Source organism: Fusarium pseudograminearum, chromosome 1 (genome assembly GCF_000303195.2).
Source record: "Fusarium pseudograminearum CS3096 chromosome 1, whole genome shotgun sequence".
NCBI classification, from domain to species: Eukaryota; Fungi; Ascomycota; class Sordariomycetes; order Hypocreales; family Nectriaceae; genus Fusarium; species Fusarium pseudograminearum.
In genome coordinates, this window is record NC_031951.1 from 4,474,973 (window position 1) to 4,498,989 (window position 24,017).

At 47.9% G+C, this 24,017-nt stretch overlaps 9 protein-coding genes across 9 annotated transcripts, besides 4 other annotated features; 3 read left to right on the plus strand and 6 right to left on the minus strand.

Annotated features, from left to right (window-relative positions):
• Positions 1–26: a repeat region.
• A 1,350-nt stretch (positions 27–1,376) lies between these two features.
• On the minus strand, positions 1,377–1,712 carry FPSE_08575 (uncharacterized protein; the record flags this gene model as incomplete). The annotated part of the gene is made up of 1 exon (XM_009261693.1): positions 1,377–1,712. The coding sequence occupies one exon, from the start codon at positions 1,710–1,712 to the stop codon at positions 1,377–1,379; it is 336 nt and encodes a 111-aa protein (XP_009259968.1).
• Positions 1,713–5,334: 3,622 nt separating this feature from the next.
• On the minus strand, positions 5,335–5,661 carry FPSE_08574 (uncharacterized protein; the record flags this gene model as incomplete). The annotated part of the gene is made up of 2 exons (XM_009261692.1): positions 5,335–5,404; positions 5,462–5,661. 2 exons carry the CDS (start codon positions 5,659–5,661, stop codon positions 5,335–5,337), a joined length of 270 nt encoding a protein of 89 aa, XP_009259967.1.
• A 1,080-nt stretch (positions 5,662–6,741) lies between these two features.
• On the plus strand, positions 6,742–8,541 carry FPSE_08573 (uncharacterized protein; the record flags this gene model as incomplete). The annotated part of the gene is made up of 1 exon (XM_009261691.1): positions 6,742–8,541. One exon carries the CDS (start codon positions 6,742–6,744, stop codon positions 8,539–8,541), a length of 1,800 nt encoding a protein of 599 aa, XP_009259966.1.
• Positions 8,542–9,421: 880 nt separating this feature from the next.
• On the minus strand, positions 9,422–10,045 carry FPSE_08572 (uncharacterized protein; the record flags this gene model as incomplete). The annotated part of the gene is made up of 2 exons (XM_009261690.1): positions 9,422–9,834; positions 9,889–10,045. The coding sequence occupies 2 exons, from the start codon at positions 10,043–10,045 to the stop codon at positions 9,422–9,424; spliced, it is 570 nt and encodes a 189-aa protein (XP_009259965.1).
• Positions 10,046–10,707: 662 nt separating this feature from the next.
• FPSE_08571 (uncharacterized protein) lies at positions 10,708–11,649 on the minus strand (the record flags this gene model as incomplete). The annotated part of the gene is made up of 1 exon (XM_009261689.1): positions 10,708–11,649. The coding sequence occupies one exon, from the start codon at positions 11,647–11,649 to the stop codon at positions 10,708–10,710; it is 942 nt and encodes a 313-aa protein (XP_009259964.1).
• A 1,406-nt stretch (positions 11,650–13,055) lies between these two features.
• On the plus strand, positions 13,056–14,090 carry FPSE_08570 (uncharacterized protein; the record flags this gene model as incomplete). The annotated part of the gene is made up of 2 exons (XM_009261688.1): positions 13,056–13,308; positions 13,378–14,090. The coding sequence occupies 2 exons, from the start codon at positions 13,056–13,058 to the stop codon at positions 14,088–14,090; spliced, it is 966 nt and encodes a 321-aa protein (XP_009259963.1).
• A 1,313-nt stretch (positions 14,091–15,403) lies between these two features.
• On the minus strand, positions 15,404–17,654 carry FPSE_08569 (uncharacterized protein; the record flags this gene model as incomplete). Its single annotated transcript, XM_009261687.1, has 3 exons — positions 15,404–16,411; positions 16,762–17,509; positions 17,557–17,654. The coding sequence occupies 3 exons, from the start codon at positions 17,652–17,654 to the stop codon at positions 15,404–15,406; spliced, it is 1,854 nt and encodes a 617-aa protein (XP_009259962.1).
• A 335-nt stretch (positions 17,655–17,989) lies between these two features.
• Positions 17,990–18,898, plus strand: FPSE_08568 (uncharacterized protein; the record flags this gene model as incomplete). Its single annotated transcript, XM_009261686.1, has 1 exon — positions 17,990–18,898. One exon carries the CDS (start codon positions 17,990–17,992, stop codon positions 18,896–18,898), a length of 909 nt encoding a protein of 302 aa, XP_009259961.1.
• A 322-nt stretch (positions 18,899–19,220) lies between these two features.
• Positions 19,221–22,622, minus strand: FPSE_08567 (uncharacterized protein; the record flags this gene model as incomplete). Its single annotated transcript, XM_009261685.1, has 4 exons — positions 19,221–21,895; positions 21,950–22,240; positions 22,299–22,411; positions 22,471–22,622. The coding sequence occupies 4 exons, from the start codon at positions 22,620–22,622 to the stop codon at positions 19,221–19,223; spliced, it is 3,231 nt and encodes a 1,076-aa protein (XP_009259960.1).
• A 736-nt stretch (positions 22,623–23,358) lies between these two features.
• Positions 23,359–23,387: a repeat region.
• Positions 23,366–23,394: a repeat region.
• A 381-nt stretch (positions 23,395–23,775) lies between these two features.
• Positions 23,776–23,846: a repeat region.
• Between the last annotated feature and the right edge of the window lie 171 nt (positions 23,847–24,017).

The following is a 24,017-nucleotide window of genomic DNA, read 5'->3' on the forward strand; positions in this document are numbered from 1 at the left end:
TTTTTTTTTTTTTTTTTTTGTTTCTTATGCAAGGTGTTTAAGGGTGCTCATGCTTGTTCTGTTTTGAATTTGTGCTTGGAGCTTGGGATTGGAGATGAACATGTATGTTTCTGGAGAAGTGCGAGAAGTCTGTACTTGTAGGACTCTCAGCACTGAATATCACAAGACAAATTGTCACATTGGTCAAACAAGCGGATCACAAAGCCGCGAAGAAGGTTTCATGATATACTGGGTTTCTCTTCGCCACGGTCAACTCGGCCTTCGGTGCATAGCTGTTGGAGGACGAGAAAGGGGCTTGTGGTGCAGATAGGAAAATCAAATTGAATTCAGTCTGGCTGTAAGTACAACAAGCTATTTGCACGGTCTTGAACGAGCATCTGCGAGGAAGTCTAATTATTGGTCGAAATAAATTGTATTGAAGCAGCTAAATATGGCCACTTGGACCTACATCGAGTATTTAAACTAGTTCTACCCAGCCTGTGCCTATGAACGTGTGTGGCACCTCCGGTGATTTGAGTATGATGGCAGGTGTTGAGAGGTTATCTGCTGAATAATCGGGAGAGAAGAGGATCAGACGATGGTTCGATCAGCAGCTGAGCACCCTGAAAGGACATGAACTAAAGGACGTAGCTTCGAGCCCGTCTCAGTCATGGCGCAAAACGAAATGCGGGGTGGAAATTATTTGGTCTGGTTGACAAATCGCGGGGCTTGCCGGAGGTTGGGTCGACCATGAAAGCGGATCCACGAAGCCATGTTCTAGTTATGTCGGCAGGTGTGTATGGCATCTTGACGAGACTAGACTTGACGGGCACAAAGACGTTGGTGTTGAGAGATGGCCTGACCTGAGGCATGGCTGCAAAGACAAGCAAAATACGCATCGACAGCTTTCTCCCTATGCGGCAACAAATGAAGAGCAAGCAAGCCTTTCGTTCGTACAATCAGTTATCTGTAGGCAAGAACCCGAGTGAGTATCCGTACCAAGGGCTCAGTCTCCACACAGATTCTTAGATTGAAGCTATCGAGCCAGGATGTTTCGTAGCCGGGTTCCACTCATCACTACATTGTTTGAGCCTCAAACATATGTTGTGTAGGGAGGGTAAATGGCAGTGAATCGTTTCAATAGGCTGGCGGTGGACTTGGTAGAATTAAGAGTTAATACCTGCGAGATACATGTTATAGAAGGCGATCACGAAGTGGTCAGGGAAGAGGAGGAAGACATAGAGATTCATTCCATTCGTATATGGGCCGATGCGAACAATAGTCATCTATCCGTACCCAGGGTATGCTATGATAATTTACAAAGGAAAGACGCATGCCTGACAATAATTTGTTGGCAAGGCCGCAGACATGACGAAATAGGCAGGAGGAATATGTTCTTAAGGTTTGTTCTCGCCATTGAATCGGGCGATGCCGCTTCGGATACCCTTATCAACGGACTTTGCCATCCTCTCGAGGGGAAGGCGATCCTCAACACGTTGGACCATCTTGGCCACTGGGGGCTCGATACGCTGGACACCCTTCTCCATAGGAGGGATGAAGTAGCTGACGTTCCTCTCCCATCGGGGAGCCCACTTGTTGGTTTGGTTGGAAAGACGTTCCTCAGCGCCAGGCATGACGAGGTACAAAGGTGTCAAAACGCCAACGCCGGCCGCACCCATGAAGAAGATCTCTGAGGGCTTGGCAGCAGGAAGTCTGGGAACACGGACGGGCATGTTGATGTTGTTATTGAGGGAAGTTGTAGGTGTCTGTCTTCGTAATGAGTGTTAGGAGAGTGTTGTGAGATAGTGGTTGAGGGTCAAGGCTCACTGTTTGATGAGCCAATCGTTGGGTTTGATCTGGCAGGTATCTGGTACTGGTTGTGGTTGGAAGGAAGACAGGGAAACTTGGTTGTACGGATTCAAATCGATGGAATGTTAAAATGGTTTGATTGGTATGAAGAAGGAAGGGATCAAGAAAGGATGAAAAAGGGCACCTCCTTCCATTATATATGTGCGACCATGCTGTATGCTTTAAGAAGATCGAGCGGGGTAAGAGCACAGCGCTTGGATGATCAGCTTGGGCAAGGGCAAGAGCAAGAGCAAGAAGGAGGCTGCGACAGGGAGGCAAAGGCAGACAATACGGGGATTGTGATTGAGTTGAATAGTACTTGGGCATGTAAGCGTGCGTCAGTGCAGACACTGGTACATAGTGAATCAGATACTGTGCTGGTCGACAAGGTTGCACTTGGTTGACGGATGGCTTGCAACCCCCCCTACCTCAAACTCTCCCGCAGGCCGAGACAGGTGGTGATTCGCCGTTGGCTAAGTCAAGGCCCTCCTTCGCGTCGACTCTAGTCCTCGTGATCTGGTCGCTCGCTGCTCGCGGTTGGTCCAAATCATTCTGAAAACAGTGCAAGCATTATGATGCGATGGTCCGATGAGATCAAGGAGCGTACCGACCATGTGAAGATTGAAGTGAAGGTTGCCACGCCAGTGACGCCTCAGAGTCATTATCGTTTTTGAGTAGACGCGAGGCGACGCAGCCGAAAATCTGTAGGCCACAGTGGACAGGAACGCGCCAGTAGTATTTCCTATCCAGTGCAGTGTAACTCGAAGCGAGATGGTGGCGTAGTTGTCTGGCCAGGTACCCTTCGCCAAAGGTTTGTTCCGGATCGAGTCACAGACAGGATTCACGCATTGCAAATCAATCGAAGCATAATGCTCTGCACGTCGCAAAGGCAAGCAACAGGGATCTCTTGTTATGATTCGTGTAAGAGTTGAATAACAATTGAATTCGTGGTATTGAAAAAACAACAGGAGTCATTCAGGGATCCGGATAAAACATTCGGTTAGAGGGAAATTGATGAATTGTACTGCAGTCTCAACCCCAGAACCCATGCTACTCGGACCGTTGGATTGGTGGGAGGATGAAACAGTAAAATGCAAGTGTCAGCCCAGGTGAGGAGTCGATTGACGACAAAGGGATACTATCTGATGTTAATTGCATTGCAATCGTCGGTTGTACGTTTTCGCTTTGAATGAACCTGCCAAATTCAAAAATTCCCCAGCATCCTCCTTCCGACATGATGCACTGACTTGGAAGAAATAACAAAATTCAAAGTTAGGGGGGCAACGTGTTCGCAAGAGTCCCTGCCTGCTATTGTCCCGTGCAGACCGACCTCGGGGTCAGCGACATTCCAAGCAAGTACTTTTGTCAGAGCTTCAATGGCTGCCCAGGCCTACAACTTGCAGCGTCTTACTCGCTACACGTACAAAAGTCAAGTGCTGTCCAAGTATCGCTGCCGCTAACATGCAGAAGGTCTCTGGGGACCCCGCTATAACGTACCCACTGAGTGCTCTAAAAGACCCGCTTACCCCAGATTTACGGCACTTAAAAACGGCGGCCCCAAGCATCCCCGTTCCCCGCTTTCAAAAACACGAGGGCTTAAGGAGGCCTGTCTGATGGTCCCAGGCCGCCCGGGCGGGCAGGTTCTTGCTGTGGTGTCAGATGGTCATCCAGTACCTGTTTAGCGCTCAAAAACAGGCCTTTGCCCCAAGAGAAACCAAGGATGGTGTAGGTTTGATGGCTATCCTCAACCCACGCTTGTGTCTGGTGAATCCTCAATAACAAAACTGGATAGCAGGAGGCAGTGACAAAAAGAAATAAAATCACATGTCGTTTTGACTTGAGAACTGTTCCCTGATCAAAAGATGGGAATTTGATTGTGTTCGATCTACTGATCACGCGACACACAGCTCCAGCAAAAACGCAAAAATGCAAAAGAAATGCAAAATGTTTGTCAGAAAAGGGATTCGAACCCTTGCATCTTTCGATACTGCAGAACCCAGGTAACCAGGTAAGATTAATATCTTGAATGCAGCGCCTTAGACCACTCGGCCATCCTGACGTTTCTTATTTGATGACTACACAACATTTTATCACATACTTAGACTCTAGCCAAAATGTCGACGAACCTCACCATCTGGTTCATTTTCTATCGGACAGCACCCTTGAAAAGACCAAGTAATCAATTAACCACCTCATACGCTCTACTTTTAAATTGACCTTCCTTCTATCTCATCGGGCGTCCTGGCTCAACTGTGCCTAATTACGAGTAACCAGTAGTCTACTGAAAACCTTAATAGAGTAGCATACGGGATCCTTGTTTTAGGCATACCGATCGATCAGTTAACTACGTCGTGTCTTGGCTGGCTGGATGGACGTACCCAACTTTCACATATAGTCAACAGGTAGTTAAAATAACATAGGTTTCATATATCTTCACATACCAATCATACTCCTAAAGTAAAAAAGAAGATAAGAGTTTTTATTAGTAGTTTTCACGATCTTTCATTGGTTCATGGTTGACTTGCAGGTAGTGAGTAACCAGACAGCACTACGAACAGTCTTCCTCAGTTGCATCTATCGCTCACTGGGAGCAACATGTGTATAATAAATGTTAATGATTTTATTGAGACTTTAGTTAGAAAGTAGGGAACTAGAGCATAAGATGTAAATCCACCTGCTGGCTTGGGTGTTTCGAACCATGAGACGTTTTCAAGTTCCAAGAGGGAGTTCCATGGTAAATACGTAATCCAAACTTGTAAATGGCATCAGCTTCAATGCCGACCACTGCGTTATATCACGTTGAAAGCGAATAAGATCGTGTTGCAAGCTTTGTCTTGTAGCTACGTTAACTTGTTGCGAAGAGACGTGTCGTTTTCAAACCCAAATAGTGAGTTGCAGTGGTAAGGAAACGCCTTTCCCTTTGGAAGCTCATCAACATCCCACGGGCTGGTTCCAAAGTCACCATGAGTCGAGTGAGATTTGGGAGTTTCAAAGCTTGACTTCCCTCTAATCGGGGTTCATAAAAATCCAGCCCCATCACAGTCTTATATCAGAGACAGATGTTGATTTTTGTCTGAAGTGTCAACAGAATAACAAATCTCTTGAGCCTTCGATATCGCGCATATAACCAGTGTGAGGTTAAGTTGAAACTCCCGGCCGGAAAGAGCACACGTGAACGGAGAGAAATTTGGTCTTGCTCAGAAGTTGAAATAAGAATTAAGACCCAGCAACCCTGCCATTCTGTAGGCTGTGTGAGTCGTCCGCCTGGAATTCATATCTAAATTTTGAAATAAGTCGACAATTGCGGCGTCGCGATGAAGCGTCCGTGAGTACATGAAATCAGCCTCGGGTGTAGTTTTTGGTGGTTGGAAAAAAGCGGTGTCGCGTCAGGGCAGGTTCCGGGCGCAGGGCTCATACTAGATTAAATCTCTGCGTTGTCGAGAGCGCTGTATCCTCCTCTCTATCCCTCAGATCAGATAGTCCCATCGCCTTCCATAGAGATCAAGATTAACCAGACATGGCAGCATCCGCGTCGCCTCCTGCATCAGCTGCGCGCACCCATAGCACGTTATTGCATCTGCGAGTCTAGTTAGCATCAAATGTCTTGCAGCATGTACATCAAGGGAGCCCATACCGGATCAGTACTTGTCCCAAAGAACCAGTGGGCTTGTCGGCGATGTACTCTTCGGTACCAGAAAGTTGAATGTTCATATAACTGTCTATCGAGACCAGAGTGCCCTTGTATTCAGTCTCGCCCCATTTTAGGCGAACCAGAACCTGCTTGCTGACGAGCTCCTCAAGCATAGGGCGGGGGTTGATGGGTGCGAAGCTCATATTGGCGGTTGTGTCGGGTTGGAGTCGCAATGAGCTGAGCTGGGATTAGGTGAATGAGATTGAGCGTCGAATTTGAGGTTGATGAGTGAGCTTTCTGGTGGCTGCGAAAGGACGGGCGCGTCAAACGTATTGGGTTTAGTTCCTCACCGCGTGCCTGAGGAGAAAATTTGCCCAATTCCAGCGGCATTTCTCCGGGTAAATAGCTGTGGAAGCCTGTAGCTCACTGTAACCATTGAAGAGGCATAAGAGCATCGGCCGGCATGCTAATCTTTTTGAGGGGGAGAGTTTTCACGATGACAAGAACCAGTGTCAATTGGCGTGAAAGTTACACATTTACTTGTCTTACGAATGCCTGACGTAGTCTATTGGCTTCGGGTAACTCTCAATTGCTACAGTAGTGTTGAGTTATTCTCCATGGCCCGCCATTATGAGCCTGTATTTTTTTTTTCTTTAGATAATCGTCGTCAAGATCATTTCATGGTTCTGCCATCTGTGTACACTCAGTGCTTGCGCTCTCTCTCACTTTCTGGAAGTTTCGATTTGGTCAAATAGGGAAATGTGAATACTGGGTGTGGTGTTCATCAGTGTCACCACCACATGTGCACATGCGAGGCAGGCATGTAGCGAGAACTCATGCGCTCAGGTAGCGATACGTCTTCAATAGCGCATCGTCGACCAAACTCCTACACTCGCAATGTACAAAGTACCTCCATCGTCCTTCTTGCTCTACACGTGGGCCACCCTGTCCGCTGATCCAAGCCTCAAGGAGCTAGCCTGTTTGACCGGGAGAGACATTCACCGACCCCGGGTTGGTTGTCGTACAACAAGAGACCCAGACCCAACCTTGCGAATTGCCGTTCGCAGGGCTTTAGTGATTTCTTCTCTTTTCTCTTGAATCCATTGTTGCTCATTTTCCTACTGTCACCAGATGATAGTTGACGCTTGCAGTGACGGCTAACCCAGCTGATAATCTCCTTCCTACTTGTGATTTCAAGCATTGTTAAAACATCCTCATCTTCTGTGGTACCACTACTAAACTACACTACGTCACTGTCAACCTCTTCTGTGACCACCCCAGCAATGGCCGACTTTGCCAATTTCGACGGAACTCCCAGTAGCCTGGGCAGCGATACGAACCATAGAAAGGCTGCTATCCTTGAAAGACATCTTCCAGATGGATACTCAGCTGAGCCGGATGTTGCCTTTGGGCCCGCCAACCCGTCAGGTTCAGTCTCTGCTTCGGCCGCAAACGCCGACGATGACTCTCAAGCAGAACCGGTAGAATCTTCGCTCCTTCTACAAGGTGGTGATATGCACCGCGACATGTTCAAGATCAAGGCTCGCGCAAGTTCTCTCCGCCGCGCTGCCACTTTCTCCCATCATGCAGTTCCCCGTTTGGCGTCCGAAGACGAACTGAGCCACTCCGAGCAGCGTGAGCCAGGAGGCTTCCGACGATATCACATCCAGCGACGCGCCCGGCAAAGACGCATGAGTGGTTATACAATTGTGGCCAAGAACTTTGTTGACTTTCTCGACCTGTATGGGAGCTTTGCAGGCGAAGATCTCGAGGACAACGACAGCGAAGACGAATCTGCCATTGACGACCGAGAGGATGGCGATGTCGAGCAGCCGCCCGAGCTTCGGCCCCTGCTTGGGCGGAGACGAAGCTCCAAGAGGCTGCGAAAAACGGGCGATGCGACAACTACAAAGACATTCTTCACCCTCATCAAAGCTTTTATTGGAACCGGAATCATGTTCCTGCCCAAAGCCTTTCGCAACGGTGGAATTCTGTTTTCTTCGATCACCCTAATTGTACTTTCTTTGGTCAATTGCGGATGCTTTCGGCTCCTTCTTGACTGCCGTCAAATTTATGGCGGTGGTTACGGAGAACTTGGTGAGGCTATCATTGGTCCCCGGTTCAGAAGTCTGGTTCTTGCTTCAATTGCCATCTCCCAGCTCGGATTCGTCTGCGCCGGTCTCATCTTCACAGCAGAGAATCTCTATGCTTTTCTTGACGCTGTGACCGCCAATCATCGCGAGCTGATGTTCAGTGTGCCCACTTTGATTGCTCTTCAGTTGGTCGCTCTTGTTCCCCTTGCACTAATTCGAAACATCTCCAAGCTTGGACCTGCTGCTCTTCTCGCTGATGTTTTTATCCTAATCGGCATTGTCTACATCTGGTATTATGATATTGCCGCACTCTCCCAGCATGGCATGGACTCGACCGTGAAGCTGTTTAATCCCAGGGATTTCACCTTGACCATCGGCTCCGGTATCTTCACCTTTGAAGGTATAGGACTTATCTTGCCCATTCAATCCAGCATGAAGAAGCCAGAACACTTCCCAGGACTCCTCTATTTGGTCATGTTCATCATCACCATCATTTTTACATCAGTTGGAGCACTCTGCTACGCCACGTTTGGTGAGGATACCAAGATCCAGGTCATCTCCAACTTTCCTCAGGATTCTCCTCTCGTCAATGCTGTCCAGTTTCTTTATTCTATTGCGGTCCTTGCGGGAGACCCTGTTCAGCTGTTCCCGGCTGCTCGTATCATTGAGACATCCGTCTTTGGAGAGCGGGCAACTGGCAAAAAGAGCATTGCTATCAAGTGGAAGAAGAATGCTCTCCGAACTTTTATCGCGGGTGTGTGTGTTGGTGTCAGTATCCTCGGCGCCAGTGATTTGGACAAGTTTGTGGCATTGATTGGAAGCTTTGCTTGCGTCCCCCTGGTCTACATCTACCCTGCCCTGTTGCACTACAAGGGAGCAGCCCAAACTACTAGGGCCAAAGTTATCGACGTCATCGTCATGGTTGTTGGCTTCATCGCGATGGTGTACACTACCCTGGTCACTGTGTACCAGTGGATTGACAGCGTATGAGTAGGCTCCGGCTGCATTCGCCGCGGAAGAGGGACTAAAAAATAAGACTGGAAGAAAAGGCAACTTTTAAAAGGGAAGACACTGGGCCAGGCCTTGCAGGTCTTGGCGGGGCGTATCATGTCTTTGTTGTTTTTATTCACCATCATCATGGTGTTGACGGTTGGCGAGGGGCTCTTTCGAGCCGGTCTCAGAGGATGACAACAGAATGAAATGAAGCAAAGCAAAGCAGCACAATTTCAAGTGTAACGTTTGTAGGTTTGGTAGAAGGCGTTGATGCATGTCGCTTTCAAGCTATAGGCAAATTGTTTTAGTTCTTATGGTAATTTCGACGTCAGACACTCTCTTGCGAAATTGAAAGATTGGCGTCCGATTTATGAGGTGCATTCATCAACATTGACTCTGATCATCAATGACTATTTGGTTCTAGTGGCAAGGAATGTCATCCCAGGAATGGGGATGCTCTGATTCACGAGTGAGTGCGTCAAGAGTCATGATGAAGGCAATGGCTTGCCATATGGCCATCTAAAGCATTCATATGCTAAAGTGTGAAGCACCGTGACGCATATTTCGAGTATCATTCAAATGTAGCCTACTCCCCTTAGGACTCTTAACTCGAACTCAGGAGCAAACAACAATGTAAAATGTTCTCATGCCCATCTTTACTACATATACAGAGGCTGTGCTGCAGTAGAGCCTGTGCCAACTCTACTAGGAACCCCGACCTTCACCAGTCTGGCCAATACTGTATCTTCTTGGTCTCGTCTTCAGCCTGCGTGACTTGGCCACAATTGTTTCTTTTTATTTTACACACGCTTTTGGCACTAATTGTTCGTGCTTGAGCTCCCGGTAACTCAAACACCCAGCACTCTCATGACATCCTTCAATTGGGACTTGTCACATGCGAAAATGTCTTTTCTCGACCAAGCTTACTCAATAGCCCATGCTGTATCCGTAGTTTCGCCTCGATGTCCTTTTCAGGTATACCACGATCACGAAACTTCATAGCATCTACCATCGTCCTCATGTCGAGAAAGCGTCGGCCACCACGTCCCATGTTTGCGAAATCTTCCTCCGCCTCATCTTGCAGTCGGTCCCGCGCTCCAAGGGCAATCAGTGTTGGGTTGCTTCGACTCGGTGCAAAGTAAGGACCCGAAGGCGCTGATGATCCAAAGGGCGTCGCAGCGGTAGATGAGGGTGAATATGTAGGGTTCGAATCGGCGATGCCCATCTGGTGCAGACGGCGCGAGAAATCGCCAGTAGGGAAATCTGGGTCTGTGGAATCGGCTCGAATAGCTACAAAAACCATCAGTGGAAGTTACAAGTGACAAAACGGTTTAGTCTACTCACCTTCATCTTTTGCGCTGCTCCCTAGAGTCTTGGACTGTGTTTTGGGAGCCTCTGCCCGTGGTTGGCGTGCTACTGCTTGGGGGACTGCAACTCCCGGAGCTCGGGCAGGATACTTTCGCGCTGCGCCTTTGGCGACTTTGGAGGACGAAGAACCCATTTTGAGTTTGCAAAGTTAGAAGTTCAGAGGAGAGGAGGAGAGTAAGGCCAGAAGCCAATGATACATCAGTGAATTGGTGCAATTGGAGGGTCAACAATGATTAGCCAAAGGTGTCGAGAAATAATGGCGGGCCTTTTCGATGATGCTATCGATATCCAGTCATCGGTGCGGAATTTTTCCGTAATCATCAACAATAAGTAACAGGCGAAACCACTTCCCTCACTTTGCCATGGCGTTCCAAATGTATATTATTCAGTCGCTCTGATCTCTTCAACGCTGGTCTAAGCCTTCCAACCATTCGTACCCTCAGCACGTACGACTCATCAAGGCATCCCATCATTACAACCAGTATTCCTAACAATGTAACCTTAAACAGCAAGCACCGTGAACAATCAAGGTGACACCGAGCACATGGCACTGTTTCCAACACCAACACTACAATGCTTGTCCTAATATCGAATACATGGGTATCTTCGCTTGTAAATCAAGTTGAACAAGGACAATACCATGGCTGTCGAAATCCAAAACTACCTCTGATCCCGACTTCGAAACAATCGCCTACGTACGGGCCGAAAGGAGGCCCAGTTGGCTTTACCCACAGGAAGTGATCCGACAACAACGCACTCGGCCAACTCTTTCTTTGTGCAGAAAGTCGCCACTTATCAAAACAATGTGGGGTTGTAACTAGACCGAAGCCCAGGATGCTGCAGCGGCGCGGTTGAGGGAACCCTGGGGAAGTTGTGAGGCTCATTGAATGACCACTCAGGGGGGATCATTTTTCCGTTCTCATCCTCCATCCAGAGCAGCGTTCCGTTAGACATTGCGACAGGCTTGCCTGTCACCTTTGATGCATCCCGCGAGTGTATCCGCATACCTGTCATCATGTGGCACCAGAATGAATTACCATAGGGGTCTTCGTTAAGGCTAGCAATCCTAACAAACCTCCCGTCTGGAAGGTAGATATCGCAAAGGAATTCGCCGACCCGGTATGGCCCCGATACGCCATTGTAGGCCAAATGACGAGCCATATCGATCTGATACGAGATGTATGTTTTCGAGTCACACATCCCAGCTGGCGACGGTGGTTTGGGACAAGTAGTGATCAATTCCGGGCTGCACTGAGGAATCATTTGATTTGCAGTAGCAAGGTCAAAGAGTCCATGACTGACATGGTTCCCGTTCGCGACGAATGGGTTGTCTGTACCGCTGCTTGTACCTTTCTCAGCCCGCTTCCTTCGTTTGGTCGGCTTCTTGGCTACTCGGGCGCTTTTGGCAACGCTCGAGTCCTTTGGTTTGTCCTGCTTGGGGTTTTTGGTTTGTGTCGAATCAAGACGGGGGCGCCCTCGACGCTTGGTGCGGTTTTGGTTACCAGCTAGGGCGTCAGGTGAGAGATCGTAGGGTGGCTTGCAGGATGGTTGCGCATCGGTCGGCGCATGAGTTGGCTGAGGGAGGTCCATGAGGTCGTAAGTTGGATCCTCATCTTCCCGTTTTGGTTCGGCAGAATGTTGCCCTCGTGATGCCTTGGGACGCCGAGGGGCAACTCTCGCGGTATCTGTGGACTCATTTGGACTCAAGTGGTCGATTGCGCTCGTCTTGGAAACCATAGAGGAGCTGGTGGCAACTGTGATACTATCCTCAACCTTTTCTGGGAGGGGGCGGCTTGACACTCCTCCTTAAGCTCTCGTCAGTCTCTATTCCTTCGATGTAAACAGAAACAGGATTATACTCACCCTAAGGAGCTTCACTACCGCTGTTCCCTGTCAACTTGTTGGTTCTCTGCGTATGGGCGACGTTATCCTTCTTCGAGACGGTAAGTGACTGTCGCTGTAATGTGAAAATCGCGTTACAGTGCGCACCTGTTCAGAAGATGAGGCTCTGTGGATATCTTCGCAAAGGGGGTCTGGGGGTGCGCGAGCAAATCGGCTTGCGATGCTAACTCTGGTCTTCGCTCGAGAAGTCGACCTAGAGCGCGAGAGCACTTTTTCTTCGGTTGCGGCGGTGGTACTCATTTCTATAGGTAACTCTACTTTGAGCTACAAAGTGAAAATGTTCTGTAGTGGATTCAGGTTCAAGAGTTTAATGCTAATACTGAATGTTAAGTCGAGGTCGAGGTTTATTTTCAAGGGACGACGCGCAGGAAAATAAACACTGGTCAGGGTGACAGGGTGACGGGCGGGACAGGCAGGAGTAATACAGTGATCCGGTACAAGTTTGATGAATTAGCATGAGCCAATAACATGGCAATAATCGTCTGATCAGGTAAGTCCAATTTGATGGCAAAGTATAGGTGATGGTGGAAGCGGAATTGGCAGTGACAGTGGCAGTTGGCCGTCTGCACTTGCCTTGAGGAGGTTGGTCGAAACACTCAACAATAACACCGCCCAACGACCCAATATACCTCTTAACATCCAAGTTTTCACTGTATAGTACTTGGTTACGAAGTTATTAGTTAGTATGTAGTATATTGGTTTCTTGTTAAAAAGACAGTTGTCGATACCGCAATGGAAATGGCTTGGTCCTATTGCGGCTTTGCCACGCAATCGGCGATACCCTCACTCAAAGTTTCAACTCCGCCTAAATGAACTGATCCACATATACATCTTAAATTATACTATTGAGTACTTGTCGCATTTGTACTGACATCATACAGGAGGTGTGTCCAACATCCAGGCCACTTTCTGAAAGGTGAAAAGGGGTCAGGCCTGCGGCCGAAGGCATTTAAATGGCTAACTAACAACTTCAATCCCATGATATATATGGGAAAACCTTTCAGCTGCGACATCAGTGATATTGATTAGATACGTCCTTATAAGGCATATGCTACAAATATTCATCCTCAGCTCCATCAACTTGCGAACTCATATTGATGCATCCTTCGCCGTTCGGATATTCCGTTTCCGGATATTCCGCTGTGAGAGTTGGCCTATCATCGCTTGCCTACGCTGAGCTATTTACAACTTGCAGACACAGTCGGCTTCGACCACACTTCACAATCTTGAGAAATGAAAGCATGGATATCTCTCGAGAGAGTGCATTACAAGCAGCATCAGCTGCCAACATCATCTCAAAGTTCGTGGCTTATGAGCAAGTGCAAACTCTCTCGGATCTACGTGGTACCCTGTTCGAACCTATTGTCAATGGGAAACAAGGGTCTCTTCGGCTGGATGCAAGTCGTACTGGTGTGGTGGTGTTGTGTCCTTCCGCAGTCCTTCTTACAACAGAGACGGCCTTTTCAATGGTTAAAGAGCTGATCGAGACGACGCGTAAGTAATTGTTTCAGGTAAAAGCACATCCAGGTGCCAACGCTATAGTATATACTGAAACCTGAACAGAGTCTGGATCAATCGTACTCGTTCTCTGTGGTGGCATTGGTCACTCAACTCAGTTGATGCATGATGCTATATCTCGTCATCCCAGGTACAGCCGCATCTCTGATCGGCTCCGCACGCTACCAGAGGCTCGCATGCTTGAGGCTATTGCGGAACAATTCTGGCAACTGAGGGTCGACAGTGGCACACAAGCTTCCATGGAAACCGCCACAAGAGAGAGACTGACGATTTTGGTTGAGGACACATCGACTAATTGTGCACTCAATGCCGTGAACACGAGAAAGTTGCTAGACGCCAACGGTTACACATCGCCGCATTCCATTGTGGTTGCCCAGGATCCCACCATGTGTCGGCGTACCGTTGCTGCATTTGAGCAAGTCTATGCTAATAAGGCCGATGAGACTCCCGTGCTCAGAAGCTGGCCGACGTTTGTACCAAAGGTGTTGCTTACAGATTCTCCGTCGCCAGAAAATACTGGAGGTCTCACGTCACTCCTGTCCTACGATTTCTCAGACTCCGAAGACAATCGCAAGACGGACCTTTGGGGCATGGACCGACTCATGTCTCTACTGGTAGGAGAAATCCCACGAATGAGAGACGATGAAAATGGGTATGGGCCACGAGGCAAAGGGTCGATTGTGCATGTCGATATCCCAAAGCAAGTCGAAGACGCCTGGAAGTTACTTTACGATTTGCTTGGTCAGAGCGTGCGATAACCTGTATCAGGTGTGTTTATGGAGGTTAGGCTTTCGCCCTGTGGAGTATACGCCTTTGTTGAGCCATTTGAAACTACAACTGTCTGTTCAAAGTTCACCGAGCCATGTCTTGGTTATTGCTGTCAACCATTTGTTGGATTCAGCCATGCCTGTCCCCGTCCGTGTGTGGCAATCAAGCCCAGAAGCCATGGGGCCATATGATAGCCTATATCAGCTGTGCGTATTGGAGGTTCTAGGGACAGTTGAAATAAGCATACTAGCATTTGTAATTCAAGAGAACACAGATGCGCAGCCTTTCTATAAATAATCGGCTATAACGCAGATTCGTAATACCTATGAGGATCACCTGAGGTCCGAAAACATGATGTTTAGAGATGCTTAGACGCACTGCGATTTTGCTCCGAAAAACAGGATTTGTTAACAAGTGGGTATATAATATTTTATATTGCAGCTACTAGTAATAAGCGCCCTTGTAGCTCAGTGGTAGAGCGTTGCACTTGTAATGCAAAGGTCCATTGTTCAATCCAGTGCGGGGGCATTACAACTTTGATTTTTGCAATTCGTTTCACTAAATCTCTGTCAGCGTATAGAGACATCTGCAAAGCAGCTGCTCTGGATACGCATTTATAGCTCAGTGGTAGAGCGTTGCACTTGTAATGCAAAGGTCGATAGTTCAATCCTGTGGAGGCATGTCTTCTGGTCATGTTATTTTTGCAACTTCTTTATACTGAAGCGTGTTGCTACTTGTGTAAATGTCCCAGACTAATTCTATTCTGTAAGCAAACGCTCAATTGTACTACATTAAGAAGGAAACAGTAATGAATATTTAAATAATCTTTTAATCTCATCCTATAGAAAAACAGGTTGTTGTATCAGTATGAAATTTGCTTGACTTGGTAACATTCGCAGCAGTGGCTAAATCACTTATTACTAATATCTTCACATCAGAACGACTTCAATAATAGCTAGACAGTCAGACTATCATATAAACAATGCTATATGTTTATAGATCTTATTCTAGCGTACTTAACAATTGTACAATTGTAAATCATTACGTGCATCAACCGAGGTCATATCCAACATTCTCTTACCCTAAACACATCCATGAGGACAATATTGTTTAAATCTCAAGAAGAAAAAGTATTTAGTATTGGTCATTACATTGCTAGTAGTAACGCTGATATCAATTCATAGCACAAAAGGGATAAGATTCAAGGGTGCGAAGACATTAACGTGGGTATCATTAAGTTATCGAGGATGCTTAAGCAGGTGCCTCGGATGAATATAGACATTTTTTTTTAACTCCAGACCGATTATGCCCTCCTTTTTTTGCTAGGCGGGCCACCCTTGTTCTTCTTTCCCTTACTTTTAGCTGCTGGTGCAGGCGCTTTTTGTTCTTCTTCCTCAACTTCTTCAGAGCCGCCTACTGATATCACATCATCTTCAGCGCTCTCGACTTCGCTCTCACCATCTACTGTGGCTCCGAAGGACGGCTTTCTTGATCGCGCTTCCTCCGTGTCACTGCCAAACCCCTCAAAGTCTGACTCTTCACCAGCGCTCTCGCCCTCAGCCTTCTCCAAGGCGGCTTCAGCTTCTCGCTGAAGCTGCGCCTCAGCAGAAGCATCTTCATCATCCACCGCCTCCTCTTGCTTTCGCTTGCGAGGCATCTCTCCAAGTCTGCCCTCACGATTTCCAACCTTTGTATCGGCTTCGCCTTCAGACTTTGGTGGAGGTGTGAACCAAGGAATCTTGCCTCGCATGAAATCATTGAGGACCATCTTGGCCACACCATCCAGATCAGGTTCACCTCCACGGAGAAGACGGCCAGCCTTTCGAGCGAGAAGTTCTAGGAACTCTGTGGAGTTGTCCCACCCCTTAAGCTCGTAGGTCTTCTCCATATGGTGTTTCTTGACACGGTTTAGAAGAGATTGAATGTACTGCTCAGGATGTTCTACCTTCTCGACTCGGACGACACCACGTAGCACCAAGTCGGTCGGAGTATCCGACGTAGAGGGAGGAACAATTCCTGGACAGTCAATCAAGTAGATGCGCTTCATCAAACTGATGTACTGCCATACTTTGGTCTCGCCAGGAATAGGTGCGACAGTGCAAACCTTCTTCTTCATGAGGGTGTTGATAATAGAGGACTTTCCGGTGTTAGGGCCACCGATCAGTCCAACAGAGATTTGTTTTCGGTCAGAGTGTAGTGAGGAGAATTGTCGGAGTAGTTGAATGAGTGATCCCTTTCCAAAGGAGTTGTTGATAGAAGCGTGGAAAGCGAGAGTGGGATGCTCTTTGGAGAGAGTACGAACCCACGCAGCCTATATCGAGTTAGCGTTTGAACGCATCAACAAATTAAGTATTGAAAGGCAAGATATGTTTGTGTCATCACTAAGAAGTATACAATCAATGCCCCGTAATTGGTTAACGGCATAGGCAGACTTCAACTCAATCGGACACTTGGCCTGTCTCATGATGGTAACCAAAACGGCACACATCAGCCTAACAACAAAACGTTGCCGACAGTCGAGACAGGCAGTTATTCTCCCAACGTTATAACAGACAGGTTCCATGGTACATAAGGGAACAAATCCTGACAAAGAACATTGGGGTATATGGGGGGTAAGGGGGTGGAAGCAAGAGATGGAAAGAAAAAGAAAGATAAACTTACTGCGACACTTGTAGGAACCAAATCCACCTTATTGAGCAGATATATCAAGTGTTTGTGGCTTGCTTCCTCCTTTAGGTACTTCTCGACGCTCAAACAGCGAGTTCCGATAGGATCTCGGGCATCGAGTACGTGAATAATCACATCTGAAGAGTCAATGACCTTGTAGAGTTCATTCCAGATTCGCTTGCTTTGTCCCTTGTCGAACACAGGCTCGATGGCCATAGTGAGGGGTTTGCCAGCATCATCAAGATCCTCAGCGTCACCCGAGGCACCAGATAGAAGCTTCTGCTGCTCCAGACGATCACGGTAGGTGTCCATGCTCTTTTCAGTGTCGCCAATTATGTCGTCGAGGCTGCTGACGCCAAGCTTAACTCGCTTGCGTTGCGCCTTGGGACCGAAAACCTCGGCGAAGGGCGACGTCTCGACTGTCATCTTGGCCTTGTGCTGTTTGATGCCGTTTTCTGTATTGACATTCTTTCCATCACTGATAAGACTCAAGGGCAGCTTGTTGGTCTTGAGAAGAACCTGGTAGGGATCACGAGCTTGCTCATCCATTGCCTCGCGAAAGGCGTTCAGGGAGTCCTGAGAGATGACTCGAGTATTTGTAAACCACTTGCGGTTCGGCTCGATACGAGCGTTGGGAATGTCGCGCGACTGGAATGAAGCAGCCTTGGTGATCTCTCCGTCCGCATTTCTCTGAGCCTTTCCCTCTTTGAGGATGTTGAGTTGCCTCACTCTCTTCGCATCGCTACAGTACTAGTTAGCCTTGCTTAGCCCGCAATGCAATGCACTTACCGATAGAAGTTCTCGCCCTTGGTCTTGACATTGTTAAGACCATCTCCTCCTTTGCCCTGGCGCTCGCGCCGACTGGCTTCTTTCTTTCCAGTACCCATGGTGGAAAGGTGGTCGAAGTATTGGCGACAGAAGTGAAAAGGGAAGATGGGCGATCCAGAAATTTATCTGAACTTTTTTTTCTCTCTGTTCTTAGTAGGAAAATGCCCCACTTTCCCGGAGGTTGGTGGCGGGGCCAAACGCCAAATGTCAGGGGTCCGGCGTCAGGCATCGGAACAAGATAATCCGGCAAATTTGATCCGACGTCGATTTTCTCTGTTGGTCGTTTGAGGTCAGAGTCCATCTCGAGAAGCGGATTCGACGACAGGGTTATCACCTCAATTGCGATCCCAGTCTGAGCCCTTCAGCGCTAACCTCGGCGCTGGCTCTTTTCACAATGTCTTTCGGCCTCACAACTTCCGGCACGAGGGTGGCTGCCCGCCAGCTCCTCACAGCCTCGAGAGCCTTTTCAACTTCGGCTTCTGCTCTCGAACAAGTCCCTCCAGAGTCACCACTTTACATCCGCTTACCGACGCCACCCCAGTCCGACGAAAAGAAGCTTCCTCGTGTCAGAGGTTACCTGCCAGTGCCTCGTGAGATCTTTCCCCGCGCCGAGGACAAACACAAGCGTACACCTGAATATCTGGCCAAGACCGCTCCAAAGCCACGCTTCCCGAAGAAAGCCGAAAACAAGAGTCAAGCATGGAAGAAAACTATGGCAGAAGCCCGTCGGAAGAATCTTAGTCACGGTTTAAATGATCTTTGGCTCCGACAAGAGAGGCGCGTAAGGTTGCACAATCAGCGTGTGAGCCACGAGTTCGACAAGAACCACGAGGCTGTCAAGGCACCCGAACGAGCGGACGACGTTCTTACCAGGAGCACGGTGTTAAGTGGTGTGCTAGAAACCAAAACATTTGCTCACCCTCATCGTGTTCGCCTTGCAATTCAACGCCAAGCAAAGAATAAAAAAATTCTGTCAGCAAAGCGTGAGGCTCGCCAAGATGCGTTGATGGAGCTCTACATCAATGCGTCAAAATTCATTGTCAGCGAGGGCGAGCTCAAGGCTGAGATTGACACCATTTTTGCCGAAGACTTCTTCCACAAGCAAGGATTCGATGTTGGTCGATATGGCTCCGCCGAAAACACCTGGGACGTATGGGGCAAGCCAACCTCAATCAACGACATGTTGGAAACCACGACTGGTGTGTCTACGAAGATTATGGACTTTTATGAAACCGAGTACGATCGCTCTGTAAAGCGACAGAAGAGAATTGCCGAGGAGTTTACTGGTGGCAAGATGGAGTAAACTATTACCTAATGGCTTGTACAATATTTTGTAACTATTCCAGACATCACATTTGAAGCGACCCCGACGATATCTGAACGAATTCCAAGTATTTCTAAATTGATGTGATGTTCCTACATGTTTCGGCTAGCCAAAATGAAAGTCAATGCAACGATTACCCGTAAACGACGGGGGAAACAATACTATCCATAGTTTAACGCCAGTAGTGTTCAGCTCAACTTATATCCCATCCCACGTGCACCACTGTGAAGTACGGCAACAGCCCCCTTCGTTTCTCATAAATATAACGACCTCAATAATGTTCCAAATCCAGCTGTACCATCTATCGTCTTTCAACAAGCAGAATGTGCATAGCAGCATAGGACAAGACAATGAATACGGCAGCGAAGATGCCGAGGTTCCTGATGTCAGGCCACATGGCGTCGTTGTTGAACCCGAAGGAACTAAGGATTGCTGCGCCAGGGACAGTAATATCAAGGCCGTACTTGCTATCCACAAGAGTAAGATGAAGAACCTCGTTCACAATAAGTGATTCAAAGCCGTAGTGAAATATGGATAGTGTCTGGAGCCAGAGCGCGCCCTTTGGTGTGGCTTTGTGGTTGAGTAGGAAACCAGCAAATAGAAGACTGAAGAGCATGACGAGACTGCCAATCAGGTTTGCCACGCTGCCATCCTTACAAACAATGCCGATGAACAGGCACACAGCGGCCGCAGCCATATTGAACAATACTAGCACGAGGATGAAGTTGAAGAAGTGTGTCGAGTCGGCTACCAGTCCCGTCATGGGATAAATGATGGAACCCATGAGGATTGGGGGAATGATCCGAAGAGGAATAATGTCAAATAGCACTTTAGCCGCAAAGTATGTGGCAGGTGCATAATAGCCATTGGCACGCTCTCGAACAAAAAGGAGACGTTCAGTAGCGAAGACATTGAGACTCGTGAGGGTGCTGAATCCAAAGAGTGCGAGTAGGAAAAAGAAGAGACCAAGTCGGTTTTGAAAGCCAGGGATATCATCAGTGAGGCCATAAAAGAGATACCCCGAGAAAACAGCCAAGACGATGGCAATGGCATAGTGGGTGAGCATCAGCATTGGATTTCGGTACAAGTTCTTCCATGTCCTCTGGGATAGAATGATGAATTGGCGAAGGTATCCAACACGAGCATACCCCTTTCCTACGGCACTGACATGAATGTTCGGCCCCTGAGTGGTATAACCATTTGAATTGGCACCGTTGGCATTGTCTGCAGTCTGGATGGCTTGCTGAATCTCTTCGTGAGTTGAGCGGGCGATATCTGAGTGGACGAAGGACTGAGTCATGATGTCGAGGTCGGTTCCGGTGGCGGCTGCTGGAGGCAGGTCGTGAGGGTCCTCTAGAAGAGGGGCAGTTAGAGAGTCAACAGGGTTCTGATGAAGTCTATAAGCACCATTATCCTCACCACCAGCATCTGAGGACGCTGCAGTATCAACTGTCTTTCTGCGTGTAAACAGTTGACGCTCCTGGCGAAGCTTGACAGAATGTCTACGATGATTCTTGGGTCTGCTTGAGCCAGCATCGTCGTCTCCAGAAGTGGTACCGGAAATGCTTGCAACAGACTTGATTGCACGAGTGCTGCTAGGGCCAACACTACTGTTGTCGAGGCCGACAGTTCCATCGTCAACCGACTGGGTACTGCTGGCATGCATCGTAAGGTCGACAAGATAATCAGCGATGTTAAATCCAGGAGGGCATTCGTAGCCAATTTCGTCAAAGTAGCTCTGGCATTGGTTAAAAGGGCCTGAATAAACAGTTCGTCCCTGTGCCAATAACACTAGTCTGTCGAAAAGAGCAACAATGTTGGAGCGAGGTTGGTGGATTGTGAAGATGACAGTGCGCTTGTAGGTCTTCGCAAGGGTCACGAGACACTCAATAACGTTGTAGGCGTTGTAGGCATCGAGGCCACTGGTAGGTTCATCAAGGAACAAGATGGAGGGGCTGGTAACCAGTTCGCAGGCAATCCCAACACGTCGCTTCTCACCACCCGAGATACCACGGCCCTTACCTTCTTCAGAACCAATGAGGGAGTCACGAATGTGGTGAATGCCGAGTTCCTTCTCGACCTCGAGTACTCGTTGCTCTTTGGCAGCACGTCCCATGTCGCGGGGAAGCCGAAGCAGAGCACTGGTAAGAATCGTCTCATGGACGGTAAGAGTAGGGAGCATGGTGTCCTCCTGGTCCACAAATCCAACGACATTCTTGTAGTCGCTATCGTCAACCTTTTCTCCGTTGACATAAAAATTACCATAAACCTGTCCGCGCTTGTTCTTTCGGGCGAGTATGTCAAGGAATGTCGTCTTTCCTGCTCCAGAGGCACCCATAATGGCAGTGACTTCTCCTGGTTTGCAAATACCGCGGATTCCCGTGAGAATCTGCTTACCGTTAAGATTGTAAGCGACGTCTTCGAAGTAGAGTGAGGCAGGCTTGTGGTCAGCCATTAATTTGGTGTTCTCATCGTCGGAGTCCTCCAAGCGAATCGCTCCGTAGTTCAACTTTCGCCTCGACAGGTACCATGTCAGGATGATGACAGCAACCAAGAACAGCGAGCATCCAGCGATAACACCAGCGATAAGAGGTGTGTTGATCTGTTTCACAGGTCGCTTCCACCCTGGCACCTCTGTCTCGTAGAGGCACTCGCCAGCGTGGCAATCGAGGAAGATGCTGGAATCGCCGATTAATGCAAGAATCAAGGCATCCATCTCGGGTTCTTTGAAAGCGCAGTCATGGGTGCCGCCGTGTTTCTGAGTACACTCGAACCGTCCCGGGCCTTGGATGGACTGATCGAGGAAATCGGTCAGATCAATCGATCCATCCTTACCACAGAGCATTCTGTCAGGAATGCAGCTGCAGCTGATCTTGTTGCATTTGTAGGAAGTGGTGTTCTTGGACTCCTCCCAATCGGCGGTCGAGTCACATTCGGAAAGGTGACAGTAGAAAGACTCGATGGCATCAACCCAAACTAAGGCCTGTGTTAGCGGTGCTCACAAGGAACGAGGCGAAGTCCGAAACTGACATTGAAAGTCGCAGGTCTGGTCTTCTCGTTTGCAAGTAAACGTAACCTCTGGGCGCTGCTTGCCAAGCAAAGATGTAATCTTCTGGTTCGTAACATCACAGATCTGGTAGTTATGGTTCACGACCTCTCCGTTTTGGTAACATACACCACCTTCTCCTTTCTCCATGAGAGCGTTGCAAGCTTTGTTGTCTGTGCAGACATTACAGTTGATGCCGGTCCAGCCCTCGTCGCATTCGCATGTTGAGCCCGAACGCATTGGGCGATCCTTTCCCTTGGGGAGTGAGCCGCACACTAGTAAAAATATCAGTCTATGTTCCGTACATATCGATATGATAGAAAGCGGTCGTACGTGGCTCGAGACAGTCGTCACCGCCAAATCCCTCAGGACAGGCGCATTTTCCATTGAACTCATTACAGCCGGCGTATTGAGCACATGTGTGAGCTGGGAGGAGACAGTTAAAGCTAAATGTATGTTAGCAAAGGAATTGTGCTTATGTCGATAGCAGGTTGTGATAACACACCATGGAGGACAACCATCTGGACGATCACCCATGAGAGCTAACTGTGCGCGTAGTTGATCGGCCTGTGAATAGGTTGCGTTGTGTGAGGCCATCGCGATGCCGGGCCAAAAGGCCACAGCACCTATCAAGAGGCTCCTTAAAGCAGGAGCCATAACTGCAGCGATACGAGTATGATGCAGTTTTGGTGATGGAACAATGGATGTTGATGGGAAGTGGTGAGGCCCGGTCGTTAAACGACGTGCGGCTAAGTAACGAGTATCTCCGTATCAGCGCGACAAGGATAAGCTGTTTGGCCGAGGAGTGGCGCCCCCGCGTTCTATTGCCATTTAGGCAACTGGAGGCAGGTACGGAGGGTGCGCCTGTCCCTAACATCGGCCAGATGCCAAAGGCTAAACTCATGATTGGTGGGCACAGCCACTAACTATGGACCTCATGACTAGTGTATCTTTAGCAAGCACCATGAAACTATGACAGCTTCAACTTTTAAACCTGCGCAAGCCAATGGAAATCGCAGTTTCACCCACGTAACACATCGTCTTGACGGCGAGTCTTTTTTTTCTAATAGTTTCAAGATGATATCCTACTCTTGTCATGTGGCGAAATCGCGCGCAAATACGCGATCAAGTCTCATGTGGTGCTGACGTCATTGATCTAGGCGCGTTTCTCCATATTTTAGGCATGATAAGATAGCATTTAGACATTGTCTTGCTATTAAGGTGCATGGGAACTTCTCATGATCATGACACTGTCAATAATAGCCCATGATTCGCTGTTTTCCAAGTAGCAACCTAAAACTCCCGCATGTAACGTCAATGGTTTTGCTATACAGTCCGCAGGGGTTACAAATGTAAATTTCCGCTTTTATTTTTTTAGCTATGTACCTTACAGTTAAAACTTTAATTTTTAAATATAAAATACTAAAAAGGTCTAAATAGATAAACATTTTAATATAGATAGAACTTATAACGGGGTTCAAACCTAAGGGCTTCGGGAGAACCTCGGTTAGTTAGCTAGCCCCTATCAAGGGGGCTTACCTGCAAATTCTGCACTCTACAGAAATAAGCGGTAAGCTTTAGTCTTGCAACAATCTCCTAAGGCTATATAACGCCTGTGGGGCTTTATGACATATGATTGGAAGAAGCATTGCTAATCGCTTAAGCGAATGGTGCTCACTGGTTGGATTTATGCAGATTTGAGTTTGCCCCACAGGCGTTATGTAGCCTTAGGAGATAGAGGACCTACCCTTTCTACATTAATGGATCTACCTAACTGAGTCATTAGACCTCTTATAGAATTAAATAAGAGAAATAATAATAATATTTTATTATTATTTAAGAAAATATAGAAATATATTTATTAATACTAATTTATATATAGAATCTATAGTGGCGATGTACTGACTTTATATTTATAACCCCTGAGGACTGTACTGTTCCTGCAACTATGACTGGTCGAGCAAACTTAGTACATCTAAGTTTCTCCTTTATTTTTATGTCCGAATACTGCTACCCTGAACTTAATGCGCATGAAAATCCAATTCTTGGTTT